This window comes from Agelaius phoeniceus, chromosome 6, assembly GCF_051311805.1.
Source record: "Agelaius phoeniceus isolate bAgePho1 chromosome 6, bAgePho1.hap1, whole genome shotgun sequence".
In the NCBI taxonomy this organism is placed as follows: Eukaryota; Metazoa; Chordata; class Aves; order Passeriformes; family Icteridae; genus Agelaius; species Agelaius phoeniceus.
In genome coordinates, this window is record NC_135270.1 from 12,798,718 (window position 1) to 12,813,492 (window position 14,775).

At 39.2% G+C, this 14,775-nt stretch overlaps 1 protein-coding gene across 1 annotated transcript in view; it reads left to right on the forward strand.

The window, feature by feature from the left end:
- TRIM66 (tripartite motif containing 66) overlaps positions 1-9,587 on the forward strand; it is a 45,834-nt gene extending 36,247 nt beyond the window's left edge. Inside the window, exons 13-20 of the mRNA XM_054635049.2 lie at positions 756-816; positions 1,505-1,679; positions 2,516-2,808; positions 4,294-4,417; positions 5,712-5,786; positions 6,915-7,067; positions 7,714-7,932; positions 8,247-9,587. Coding sequence (XP_054491024.2) covers positions 756-816; positions 1,505-1,679; positions 2,516-2,808; positions 4,294-4,417; positions 5,712-5,786; positions 6,915-7,067; positions 7,714-7,932; positions 8,247-8,306 — 1,160 coding nt within the window. The 3' untranslated portion in view covers positions 8,307-9,587. The remainder of the gene's footprint in view (positions 1-755; positions 817-1,504; positions 1,680-2,515; positions 2,809-4,293; positions 4,418-5,711; positions 5,787-6,914; positions 7,068-7,713; positions 7,933-8,246) is intronic.
- The last annotated feature ends 5,188 nt before the right edge of the window (positions 9,588-14,775 follow it).

Here is a 14,775-nt window from a genome sequence, read left to right on the forward strand (position 1 = left end):
AAGGTGAGATTACAAAATTTTTCAGTGGACTTGTATTTCTGAGGACATCCACTGAGGCATTTGTCTCTATCCTATCCCATCTCCCCAGAACTGTGCTATTACTTGTGTTTAATATCAGTAAAAACTACAGCCAAATGCTGATACAGCTACATAAAGCTACAGCTAAATAAATAGCAGATAGTTTTGAGTTCATGTGTTTATATGTTCCAGACACTGGAGGAAAGAAAGGAATCGTAGTGTTAACTTTTGTCCTGTGGTGGCAGATGGGAGACACAATTTACTTCCTGTTTTCAAGTAACTGGAATTATTCAGAAGCTTCTTAGCATAGAGCTGGAGACCACAAAGATTTCCTGAGCCCTGGGGGTTCAGACCTCATTGGGTCTGTTTTTCTCAAGTGAAGGCTGTATGGCAAAGAGGATTACTTATGTTGTTTCATTTATATGGATGTATGTGATATGGCTGTGTACATAAATAATTCCCTGGGAAAGAAATAATTTCTACAAAATATTTAATATATGCTCCTTCTATTTAGAACAGAAGCTGTGGTTAAAAGTAAAAAAGAAAGACAAAGGCTCTGCACCAGAACAGAAAATAGTATGCACATTTTCTATACATATAGATGAAATTATTCCATATTTCACTTATGATATCATATTAAACACCAGTCAGAAGTACATGAATATTGAAGTACTTTCTACCCTAATCTGCCTGTGATATTATAAATATTTTATTCATTTTCTTATCTTCTGTTCCAGATTCCAATAACTGTGAAAAGGAACATTTTGAAATGGATATGAAAAGCAATCAGAATGTCAGGTAGCAGAGTCTTTTTTTTATACAAAAGCACTGGCTGTGAAATTTTATGCATGTATTTAGAAAATTTGTCATACTTAACAATGATGGAGAACTTAAAAGATTTCTAGATTCCTTATAGGTATTAGTTCTGAAAGTTGTAAAATGCTCTCCAACTTGAAAACAGCAATGGAAAAGAAGTGGTGAATTCATGTATTTCCGTGTAATTTTCCAGAATGAATAAACACTTGCAAACTTATCTCACTTTAACAATTAGAAAATGTTAAGCCCCAATGAAAGCTAAAAGATATAATGGGAACAGGATTAACATTACCTCAACAATTTTATAAAATTTGATTTTCAGCCACTGCTGTGATAATATGGTAAAGTTGATGATGTGCTGTGCTCCTGTTGAAACCAGCCACATATGAAAAGTATAAAATATGACTTTAATTGTGGTAATTAAGAATATTCAGATCAGGGCAAAGCTTTAGCACAGGAGTTAGTAATGTAATACACATATGATTAATTTAAAGTGATTGCATTCACATTTCTTGAAGAATTGGTTTGTGAAAAAAATATCAAGATTTTCAGCGTTTGGCCACCAGAGTCACAGGGGAAAAGGAGCACAAACAATGGTGCACGAAACTGAGGGCGGAGGAGAATTCTGTGGCATGTGGATGAATTTAATCACTTGTCCTTTTGGCTGCAGAGGTGCCCCAAAGGAGCAGAGGATCCCCTACGTGCGGCTGGAGCGCCTGCAGATCTCTGCCTCGGAGGTGGGCGAGCTGCCGGTGTTCAAGCTCCAGCCACAGCACAACGAGCAGGAGGGCAACTTCCTCCTGGTCATTGAGTGTGGCACACGCTCCTCAAGCATGTCTATAAAGGTGAGGGGATTTTCTTTGGGATTTACCTGCCTTCTGCCCTTTATCCCACTGGTTTGCAGGCACAGTTCCTGGAATGTTGTACAGTAAAAAAGCCTGCTGATTTGTTTGACCCTCAGGTACCTCTGTGATGGGTTGTGGTAAAGACAGTACAGCTTTGAGCTTGCTCCTGCAAAGCTCAAGTGGAGCTCCCTGCATCTTCCATTTCTGAAAGTTTGTAGTGTTTTCATGTTCTAAGGAGCAACTTGGCTCACCTTTCTGGTTACAAGTACAGGATAAGTAGCTTAAAACTGGCCTGAATATGTATTTGAGTGTTAGGAACTGATCCCAGAAATCACAGTGTAATAGATTTTTAAAAGCTTTGTATTTTATTGCTTCAGTGGAGTCTTGGGTGTGAACTTTCCACAGAAGGAAACAGGAATTTCTGGTGGGGAAAAAGACCTATACTTTTTTATGTTTGGGGTTTTTTGGGGGGGTGGTGGGGGGTTTGAGCTGTTTACCATAAAATTTGCAAGTGACATTGTAGAATATCCTGTTTCTATCACCTGTGGTGTAGAATCTGCACAGCTCTCTCACAGTGCTACTCCACTGTGCTGTGTGGAGGAAATGACCTGACCAAGGTGACCTGGCTAGCCAGTGGCAAATGCCAAGAGTGTGGATCTCCTGAACCCCAGTAGAGCTCACTGCAGAGAAGCACTTGGAAGCACTTGTTGGAAAATTGTTGGTAGTTGTGCCTTCCAAGTACAGTAAGTACTTGGCTATCTGCAGATAACCAGTGATGCTTTATGCTGATGCGTGAAAATGATGATTGTGTGATCCCAGATTTTTCTTCCTTCAAGATAAATAAAGATAGTCCAGCTGAAGGACAGAAGTCCAAAGAGGAGAACTCAGAGGGTGGGAGATTTCTCATCTCCCAGGCTGCAGGACAGACACAATCCCCATCTGTTGATCAGAAGCTCAGCAATGGCATCTCCAGCATGAAAAAATCCCCAGTTACTCAGGAAGTCAGTCCAATTGAAAATGAGGATTTCTGTGCTGTGTGTCTTAATGGAGGAGAACTGTTGTGCTGTGATCACTGCCCCAAGGTCTTCCATCTCTCCTGCCATGTTCCAGCCCTGCTCAGCTTTCCAGTGTGAGTATGGATGACATTTCACTACTGTGCTGTTCCTGCTCACTGCCTGGGGGCAGAAGATATCCTCAGGGATTGGTGTTTCAGGCTTATGCAAGGGCTGCATCTCTCACTTGCCTTTTTTGATACTTTTTTTTTGTCTTACATGCAAGGAACTAGATGAATTATGAAAAAGAACTGTTTCCTGTCACTGTGCCCTTTCTGCAGTTGACTGGCCTGTACAGCAAAGGAGGTGGCAGACCTGAACTTAAACTTTCATGTGACTCACTGGAAAAAATAAAAACCTAATTCTCATGTAGCATCTGGAGTGTAGACATCAGTTCTTGGCAGAACAGAGACTAGCACAAGGGAAGGGCAATCAGTGAGTTTTTATTCAGTTTGTTAGCAATTTTATGGAAAATGTAGGATTATCAGGGCTTTTGTGGAAATATTTCAGTCATTGCTTTCCCTAAGATACAATCTCTTGCAACTTGTCACAGATGGATTGTATGCAATGAACCAGAAATAGACACATGTCCACATACCAAACTTAAAAGTGAGACTGAATAATGTGCATTACTGTGGTATGCAATTCTAAGTTTGTTATAAATCATTACTAAGTGGAACCAAAGTCTACTTCATTTGAGCCAAGCTCAGATCATTGTCTCAGTTGAGAAAAATATGTTGTAAGGTGTTAATTTGGAGATTCTGGTTTCTCCTTTCTGTTTAAAAACCAGGACTTTTCAGGTCTTGGATTTCATTCTTTTCTCTGGTAGTGGAGTTATTACCTTCTAGTTTCAAAGCACTGTGAAAACCAAGCTTTCCTGTTAGAATAAACTTTAAAGGCAAAGTTAAACCCTAATGAAGTAAATTAATTCCCTTAACTAAAGTTATAGGTTCATAATTCTTGAATATATCTTCATCTGTAGCTATTCAGACCCCGATGTTGTAGAAGTTGCATCACTGCCTTCACAAAATTCTTCAAAGGTTTCTGAAAATGCATCTACTAGCATGGACACACATGCCCTTGCAGGATTATGTCTGTTTGGTTTGGAGACCGGTGTTATTATCACACCTTTTCTGATAATGTTGATTTCTTAGATAAATATGTCAATTATTGTATCAATTGATAATAAATATCTCAGTTATCAAAAGGGTCTGGGTTTGTCTTACGAACCAGTTGCTGCCTGTTTTTCCTTAGTGTTTTTTTGCAAAGCAGAACTTGAATCTACCAGCTGTGTACACTACTGGTAGATTATTCAAACTCAATTTTGTTGTTTTCTTTTCCTTTGTGACAGGAAAAGAGGTGTGAGTAGAATCTGAAATGATTATACTTCTAACTGGATTCAAATCCAATGAAAAATATCTAGTACAATGGGCTTCAGATTGCCTGCTATCAAAATGCTAGTTAGGGATGAGGCTTTCCAAACGGTGATTCCTGAGATTTGCTGTTTGACAAGGGTGTGGAGAAAATTCCTCATGAGTTTTGTTTGGTTTCTTGTTTTGCAGGGGGGAATGGGTGTGCTCGCTTTGCCGTAACCCTGCGAAGCCAGAGGTGGAGTATGACTGTGAGAACACGCGCTACAGCCACAGCTACAATGCACAGTATGGCCTGGGGGACTGTGACCAGAAGGTGGGAATCATTACATATTGCACTATTTAGAGCAGGACATAGGGTCTCAGCATGGGGCCTTGCTTTTTCATGAGATGGTTTTCACTTGGCTGCTACTCAAATGTTCTACACTGTAGTAAATGCAACAAAAGCATTGTTATTGTTTGGTTGTATATTATTTTGTGTATTAGTTGGTCTTCTTTCTAGGCATTGCTCTTCAATATAAAAATGTTATAGAAAGATGAAGCAGGCAGATGTGGGATTCTTTTCTACTTTGAACAGGGAAGTCATACTCAGGAGCAGAGCTTCCATGAGTCAGTTTTGCCTGGTTTGTGACACTGAATCTTTTTCCTTTAAAACCTGGCACCTTCTCAGACATCTACTTGGGCCAGTGCAATGACATTTTTGTGATAAAGACACTTTTGGACACTTTAAAGTTGGATTGAAATCATTAAACAGTCTTCTTCATATATTCCATTAGTTCCCTTGAAGATATTTTGTCTCTTAACTCAGCCTAGAGGAAAGCTTATCACTTTGCATACCTATTACTAGTTTTCACTACCAAATCTTTAATTAAATAATGGCCTTTTCTTAAAGTCCATAGTATTTGGAAGGCACAAATTCAATATAGATGTCATGTGTATATTGGTGATTACTGGACAGGGAGGAGGAGTCCGCACAACTGACTGCAGATGTTGAGCTGGCCCTGTTTCTACTGGATTGGTACCGCTGGGCAAAAATTATTGGGGTTTGGGTCTTGAATAGTGAAGTCCTATTTAGAAAATTGAGTTGATTACAATTTCCATTGTTTGTGAGAAAATATGGCTTATAATCTTTGTGTAGTGCATTTTTTTCACTAATAAATGAGCCAAACACTAGTGTAAGTGTTTTACAAGTTAATGATGATTAAAGGGAATGGTTTTCATGCAGTACTACCAACTTACATTGGTTTGCATGAATGGATATGAGCAGTGGGAAACATTGGCCATTTACCTCTTTCTACATTGTTGCTATCTCCCAGTTGAGAGCCAAGGAATAGATCTGGAGCACAGATCTAAAGTAAATAAGATAGTGATTAATTCCCAAGAATTTCCAGGAAAATATTTATTTTCTTGCATTTCTTGACTATCCTTATTTTCCAAGGTGTAACGATGCTATGAGGCAAAATGTCCCCCTGACTAGAGTGACATGTGCCATTTTGCATCAGAAACTAATTTGAGAATTCACTTTTTTATTAGTATGATTGATTAACTAAGGGCAAGAATGAAACTCCCTTGTTTTGAATTAAAATTTATTACAATTTTGGCTTCCACAGAAGTGTGAAAAGCTGGTGCTCTCCCTGTTCTGCAGCAGTATGAGCCTCCCATTCCATGAACCTGTCAGCCCCCTGGTAAGTACTGCATGTGCAGGGATCAGAGAGAATCCAGAGAGCCTCACAAGCTTCTCCTCTGTCTTCTTGAAAGATATTCATGAGGGTTTTTTCTGAAGAGTATTGATTCCTAGGGAAGGGTTCATGTATGCCTCTTCCAAGTGCCTTGAAGGCATCAGGCCAGAGGCAGGGAAACATTTGGCCAGTGCTCAGGCCATGTCTGAGTGCCAATTTAAGAAGCTGGCAGAATGGCAAAGGTGTATGAGGGGTTCCAGTGATTAAAAGAGTTGACTTGCCATGTACATGGAGAATATTGTACAGCCATAAGAGAAGTTTTCTCTAGAAGCAACCCTGAACTCCATCTTTTCTTGTGCTGTGCACACAGAAGGTAAATGTGACTGTGCAGGGAAGATGTAGGGATATCTGCTTCATCCATCTACTCCACATTTGCAACATTAACTGTTTGCTTTAAGGAAGGTGGAGACTTAAACTATTGTAACAATAGAGCACCATGTGTTAAAAGTTGAAGAGGGGGAAAAATAAAGGTTTTATGTGAAGGAGTAGTTCAAATAATGATATAAAACCCATTCCACCTAATAAAGCTTGTAATGAACTTATGGAACAAATTAGTTGACAAGTAGGTTTAGACCCTGAAAGATTTAAGAACTGGGAAATCCTGCTAGCTGGTGCCCATTGAAGAAAGTTTTGTTGAACTTTTAAAAGAGTGCACAGTATCCTATTTTGAGTCACTCTTGACAGACTACTTCCCACATTATCAGCTGAAAGTATCACAGCACGTTCTTTTCGTAATTGCTTGGGGAAAATGTCAGCTAGTTATCAATGTTACATTTATTATTGATTATGGTTAAATTTGGGTTATGGTTATCTGGGGAAAACGTTACAAAGTGCAAGCAGCAGAGTAGTCACTGAAGTGTGCTATTTTTAGGATCAATCTTGAAAACAAGTATGTTTTAATCAAATCAAAAAGCACCCAGGAAGATGATGTGCAAGTGTAGCCACTAAAAGAGCTCTCTACCCTGATGCAAGGACCCCTCTGCAATGAATTCTGTCCAAAATTGCATAGAAGTCACTGGAGAGGAAATGTTTTAATGAAAAATGTCACATACCTGCCTTTTATTCTTATTGCAGGCTCGGCATTATTATCAGATCATCAAAAGACCAATGGATTTGTCCACCATACGAAGGAAGCTGCAAAAAAAGGACAAGTCCCACTACTCTGCACCTGAGGAACTTGTGACTGACGTGCGTCTCATGTTTTGGAACTGTGCAAAGTTCAATTATGTATGTTTCTAAAATGCATGGGTTGGGGGGACAAACAAAGCAGGGGTTGGCTCTTGCAGTGGCTGTCACACTGGTGCAACTACTGCTTCCATGGAAGTCAGATGTAGGATTGCAATAAACAGAAGTATTAATCAGTTTTATTCTTTGGAAATTATGTCAGAGTTTCTTTTAATGACAGGAGTGAAGTTTGTATGAAGTTATATACATATCTGAGAACTTGAGATACATATGGATCTAAAATTAAAGAGGGACATCTTCACAGACAACTCTATGGAATGTTGCTGTGAGATTTATGGAATATGGAAATTTTGCTGTAGGAAGCCAGTCACAGCCACCAAATACCTAGGGAAAATAAAATGCTCAGAAATTCCTAAGCAGGCGTTAGGAATTTGACTGCTGTTCTTTCTAGTTCACTGCACATCTCTACTTCTTGGAGGTGCACAAATGTGCTCCTTAACAGCAGCATCTGGTTTTTACTTACACTGGAAATGCAGAGGGACTAATGGGCTGTAGAAAGTGTGCAGAGACTAATAGAGATGTAGCAGACAGAGCCAAGGAGAGATGTTGGGGTGGGGTAGTTATTTGGGTTTGATCCTAGATGATTTCTGTGTGTGGTAGCACTGAACAGTTATTCATTCCCTCACAGCCGGATTCCGAGGTTGCTGAGGCTGGACGATGCCTGGATGAGTTCTTTGAGGACAAACTGAGAGAGATCTACCCAGACAGGCATTTCCCTTCAATGCAGCAGGATGACTCTGATTCTGAAGACGTGGAGAGCCAGAACAGCCCAGTGCCATCCCAGGATTTCCAGTGGCCGTCGTACGGGCAGGAGTGCGTGCAGCCCAAAAGGAAACGGCGCCACGCTGTAAGATTGCAAAAGCAAAAGCACTTGGTTGCCAAGTGGCCTCCCTGCTAACTCTGTTTACAGCTACTGATGGGAAGTTTTGGCAGGGCTGTCTGAGAAAGCTGTCAAGCTTCTATCACGGATGTGTGATCAGTTCTACATGTTATGTCACGGTCCCTTGAGTGGAATAAAGTGTCAGATGTGTATAAATGCGCGAGCAGGAGCAAATGAAGCCTCTCAGGCTGCGCAGTTATCTTCCTAGCAGAAAGCTCTGTCAGGGTTTGTAAAAAGATTAAGCCGTTTAGCTATTCATTGTTTGTTTCCTTTGTACACAGGACAGCGAAAAAACTAAAAGAATGATGTTTCAGCCAGCTAACAGCCTTCCTCAGGTATGACCTCCTCAAGATATGAGATTTGAGGAATCCAGCAGCATGACTGGCAGAGTTAAGGTGTGTGGGAGGAAAGCAAAGCGCTCGGGCTGTTTATTGAAACTCTCCTATTCTGCTGACCATATGCCTTATTTCTAGATCTTGTGGATAGACAACAGATCCAAAATGTTTATGTTTAAATCTGTCAATATCCCATCTGTTAAATCACATGTGTGTTTCACAGTGTTTACACTGAAGTACTAATGTCTTGGTCATAGGTAATGATAAACAATAATAAAAATAAGATCCTAATAATACCTCATACTGCAGTACTGTTTCTCAATGTGGCATCTCTATTTTGTAGAGCACAGGTAACCATGTAATAATCTTGCAGCCTCAGTGTGAATGTTGGCCATGCTTTGTGACAAATACAACATGTAGCCATTAAAGCTGTAATCCTGTTGTTTTATTCAATGATTTTTCTGGGAACTTGGCTGCTCCAAAACCTGTGAGATAATGTGATTATCTGATTAGCTGTTTCTTTTCAAGCACAGTGTTTTCATTAAATCAGGAAAGAACAAGTGATAGTAATGCTAACACTGGGGCTCTGTGAGGGCTGGTTTTCAGCGCATACTGGGTGCTCTCTTTGCAAGGCATCCTTCTTCTGGAATCTAATTCATGCTTGGTAAAGCAGTGTGGGATTTTGTAGCTCTCAAAGGCAGCATTTTTATACAACCCAAGGCAGTTGTTTTTCTATAAAGTAGATATTGGAATTCAGCAAATTAACTATGGAGCGAATTACATGGTTTTAGAAGTGCCTATAAAATAATGTAATTTATTTCTGATTTTCTTTTTGCTTATTACCTGTAGCTGTGATTATCAGCAGTGCTAGAAGATGATGATAATGTAGAAGCTCAAACAGAAAGGTTAAGATTTCTTTTTTTTTTTGCTAAATTTCACAATGTATAGGCAGAACACAACCAAGGGCAGATTTAGAGCTCACTTGAACAAAGATTGTATGTCGCTGTAAAGTATGAAGGGTGGGATGGGTAGCAAGGCATCACACCTGAGCAAAGAGTGAAAGTTTGCAAGCTGCTTCCCACCCCTTCCAGCAGCAGGTGAGCCACATCTCTGCATGGCCAGTGCTTTCCTCATGTGTGTGAGGGGCATCTTCCTCCTTAGAGCTCTGCCCAGCAGAACAATCCAGGCTGAGGCCTAGCTCTGACACAGGAGGTTGTTGCAGACCTCAAACACAATAAAATTCATTTTAATTAGGTTCCTGTAAATAAAGATTATATTTTCAGCATAGTTTATATGGGCTATTTTGTCTAGTAACCATGTATGTTATTTTAGATAACACTTTAAAGGTTTATATATGAAATAGTAATAAGACATGAATGTTGTATTCTACAATGTGGGACTTACTGTTTGCCCTTTACCTGGTAGTGTGCTAATCTTTCCTTTTCTTTGGAGAAGTGAAAATCTGGGTATTAGAAACTGACTGGCAAACTGTGAGATGAAGGGACAGCCTTTACATTTTCTAATTGTGAATTCATATATGTTTGCTTTCTGTCAAGTTCCTCAAAACAGTGAGAGTCTTGGCACAGGACAATGAGTGCAGGTTTGTCACTGAATTAATCACCCTTATCTATGCTACAGGTTTAATTTCTTCTCAGTTCCTCCACCAAAGAACTATCTTTTACTAATCTAAAAATGGTACACTTTTTTAGATTTCATCTAGGGGTCGTGGTAGAAATGTGAGAGATAGTGATGGCTTCCTCTTTTCCTAGAAGAGCAGAGTCAATGAGAGTCTCCTTCTGTTTCTTAAAGTATGTAAGGTTATTAACTGTACCATTAGTTTTGGAGAACACCTGTTCAAATAAAATTTATTCAGGATGTATTATGCTTTTATTAAAAATAGAAGTTTCTCAGCTTGTCATTGTAAGTAGAACACCTTTTTGTGTGTGTTCTGGCAGGACTGAATCACCTGAGCACTCTTAAGGCTATCTTAGATTCTGATTAATACTCTAAGACAGGTAACAATTGAAAAAAAAACTTCATAAACCTCATGTAATGCTGGTAATCAGGACAAAAACTGAAGTCTGAAGTATGACTTAATATATTTTCAAACATGAATCCATAGGTCAGCAAATTCCCGGTACAGTTCAGGTTATGGGAACAATATAATTTTTTACATGTAATGGGTTACATGTGTAAAGGGAAAATCCTTTCTGTGCTTAAACAGTTGGAAAAGAGATTAAGTGCAGTTTCATAATAGGTCTGTCAAAGAAGAAAAGGCAGCTACAGATTTGGCTTTGATTAACCCCCAGACAATTTCCAAGACCTGCTTGTTCCAGTATGGTGACAGGAGAATGGCATCACAGTTCATACAAACAGGTGTTTAACCATACACGTTAACCAGTGACTGCATGTTTATATGTGTAATGTGCATTGCTGAACAATAAAACACGTGAAATGTCTTTTTGCACATCAATCTGAAATTTTTTCTCTCAGTACATCTGCTTTCAATTCACGTATGGATTGTACAATATAATTTAACAATCATCAGCTAAATTGCTCATAACTTCTGATAGCAAAACAGAGCAGTTATGAAAGCAGCTATGCTAACACAGGAGACAGCTTGCTATTTGTGCTAATATTTTCAATACCAAGTAGATATTTTGCCTTTTTGTTTTTCAGTTGCTCTAAGTTATTGAGAAACAAACATGACAAGAAAAAGTAGCAAAAAATGTTTGTTGTTTTTATATCTGTACACATAAAGTGCCAAGAAACATGCTACTTATTAGTGAGAGGGAAAACATTTTGTAATGTATTAATCTGGAGGAATCAGAAGAGATATTCTAAAACTGAAAAAGCCAAAAATTGGAATAATTTACCAACAAAACCCCCAAAAATCTTCTATTGGCAAGAAGTCAAGCAGACACTGCAAATGTTTTTATATTATTATTGGTTCCTCTCTGTTTGGTTTTTGGGAAAATAAAACTATCAGCACCAACTTTCTGACCTGGGGACCTATTGGCTTGAGGGGTAAGTAATCCTTCTCTCAGGGTTACAGCTGTGCTGATCTTCAGACATAATTAGGAGATAATTTATAGTTAGAGGTAACTTTTTTATTGTAAAAATAGGAAAGTGTAGAAAATCTTCTAGGCACACAATTCCTTCAAGTTTTAAGTACAGGCAATTAACTCTATAATAGACAAAAAGCTAAATATCAGCTGAGTTTCTCTGATTTTATTTAGCTATCAAATGAGATAATCTGGGGGAAATAAAGATAGGCAGTAGTCATAGGCTGAGGAGGATGCACACCTTTTGAAGCTGTAGTTGTAGACCAGGAGCATGAAAAAAGAGAATTTTTTTTGAGAAATGCTGCCCCACTGTCTGTTCCTGTCTGTTAGTAAATGCATGTGCAAGTATGTTTTACTGTGTAGTTATGTGTGCTCTCATGAGCACATTTCGTAAACTGGTAGCATTTAGATTAAGGGACTTTTGTAGAAGCTTCTATTAGGATATGTAAAAGTAGGAAGACAGTATTTGGATGGGTTTTTTTGGTAAAAGTGTTTGCTATGGTGAATATTACTGTGGAGATGAAAAATTGCAATGTTCAAATTTGTTGTCACATATCCAGGTCCAGTTGCTCCCTTTTCATTCCAAGTGTTTTAAAAGAGGTTCTTGAAAGATAATTTTTGGATGACTTCTTCCTGTTTCTCTAGTAACAGACTCCCTGTAAATTTCAAATCAGAGCTAATGTTTGGATTGTGCCTTTAAAATTGTGAGATTTGCACATTGCAGAACTAGCTCATTGCCAAGTCTTGTGCTGACTGCCTGCACCAGAATGATAATTTCTCCTGGCTGAAGGAACAAACACAGCACCCTAACAGGGCTTCAGATGTTGAACTCTGCTCACAGAAACTCACAGAACTGAATCTGGTTTTATACTGGGCCTAGCAAATGCCAGTGTTTAGAGATCATTAAAAAGCATCAGAATTGTGATCTTTTCAGATAATGACATTAAAACAGATAGACTGTTGTGCCAGGCTATTTTATGCAGTTATTCCTGGACTGTATGGTAATTTATAAGTTAGTGTTCATTCTGTAAATAATCACATATTTGTTATTTACTACACTTTTAATGTTTCTTGCAACAGCATTAAACCAGGCCTAGATTTAAGTCAAGAAAATAGTTTATGCACATGTCTATACCACACTGTGTAGCCTGTGGTGCAGTGCAATACTTCTGAATTTACAGCCCAGTGGGCCAAGCTAACCAGTCCTTTCCTGTGACAGAACAGCAAATGGAAAACACCCTTAATTTCTTATACTGAAAGTATTAATAGAATAGGATGATCACTATAGAACAAGTGTTCTGTATATCACAGAAATTAAACCAGAACTTTATAGGATATTTTGTTCTATGGTATAAATTAAGGAACAATATAGAGCTTAGATAAAGTGAAAATCAATTCAAAATTAATCTTTAAATCCTACCCAAACTCTGTCCTGCATCTTACACATAATTTTGAATACCTCAGGCATCTGCAGTGCAGTCTATTATTAACATATACTGGTGGGCTTTGGTTTATGAAAAATAACATTAAAGAATTCAGCGCTTTAAGCAAACACTGGACACCCCTCTGTTTCTTTTTTCCTGTGGCGTCTGAGGGCTTTAGAAACACTGGTTAACTGGCTTTCATCCATGTTTGTGATGTACTTATAAATATTTCCCACTTATAACTGTGGAAAGCAGCATGACAAGCTAACGGAATGAGCGAGCAGCAGAGATGGAAATTGAATACAGCCCTCAGAGCTGGCTGCAGGATTATCAGGGAGCACTGTTAAATGAAAGCATTGTGAGACATCTCAGGTTTGGGATACTGAAACCTTTCATTATGGAAGAGGGGATTTGGCTCTGACAGCATGCTGCAAATGATGCTTGAGCTTAGCACCTGCAGTCCTGGAGCAGAGTCAGGAGTCACACAGAGCTTGTTTTACCTACAGGGCAGTTCTGTTCAGTGAGGGGCAATGCTCAGTCCACTGCTGCAGACTCACCAGTGCCTCACAGCTCCAGAGCAGCTGCAGTGCCCTGGGGAATGCAGGTACTGCAGCCATAACCTCTGGCTGAGCCAGGTTATCTCAGGCATGATACAAACAGCATGGATTTTCTCCAGAGAATGAACCACATAAAGGCTCCCCAGAAGTAATATCCCATATCATTCAAGAAAGCTGACAGTCTTAATCTTTATTTTTGATATTTTAAATACCATGAGAATCTCTTAATTGGAGTGAGCCTGCTGGACAAGGAGCTCCCATCAATGACCTTTTGAGGTGACAGTCTCACTTCCTCGCTCTTGCATCATGTTCAGAGCTCTTCCCAGTGCTGTGCTGTGTTGCATCATGCCAGCCCCAGGCCGGTGCCATGGGGCTGGGAGTCCCTGGGGGCAGGGAGAGACAGCCTGCTCTGGACACGTGCTGGAGAGGTGGGAACACCCTGGAGACATTCAGCCCCTCAGCTGGGAAAAGTGTTACTGCAGCACACCCTTCATCTGCTGTCTAGGTGACTCATATGGTGAAAGGATATTAAATGGAATGGGAATAGGCAATTTCTTCCTTTCACTGGTCCTAATTAGGGCATACTGTAGGTGTATGAGTATATTTATATCCACAGAACTCAACATTTTACCCTGTGAGAAACCTGCAGAATTAGCCTGATTCTGTGTTTATTGGCTTTTATTGCTTCCAAATAATGCACAATTTACAAATAAATTTTCATTGGTTGCTTCACCTCTTCCCAGATGGCAGTACTATAATACCCTTCTCATTTTGAGTCAAGTTCTTCATTATTAATTCAGCAGTTTGTAATTAAATGATTAACTAATCAAATTTTTTCCTCCTGAGTACCTGTGCAAATGCATTGAAGACTGATTGATTTAACTGGGGTCACTCAGAGATAAATTGAGCCTTAACATTGTGAAGTGTGAAAAACAAAGAGGAAGAGGCTCTCTGAGGAGGGAATAGGAGGACTTGACTTTTAGCTTTGTTGATGTTTTCTTATAGTTCCAGTGGGGAGGAAAAAAACCCAATGGTTCCAGAGCTAGAGATCCAAAAATTACATGGAAATTTGTGTTATTACTTTACCTGCCAAAGCTGAGATTCAGATTTTAATGTGTGTGACAGCATTAGGTGTTTTTTCCTTTTTTTTTTTTTTTTTACAGTCTCATCATATGGGAAGAAAATGAGAATTCTTTTAATGGAATTGAAGGTGAGTAAACCCCAATGGTGATGCTGGGGAGGGCTGGCACTGCAGTCTTTTTGCTGGTTTTGTCAGAGAAGTCAAGTTCTGTGTATAACTTTCCTCACCGATTTAAGCAAAGATGTTTCTGCAGCTCTTATGAAAAGATGAAATTTTTACACAGATGTAAAGGGGTGAGAGAGGGAGAAGTTTTTTATTTTTCTCTCAGTTATATTTTGCAACTGAATG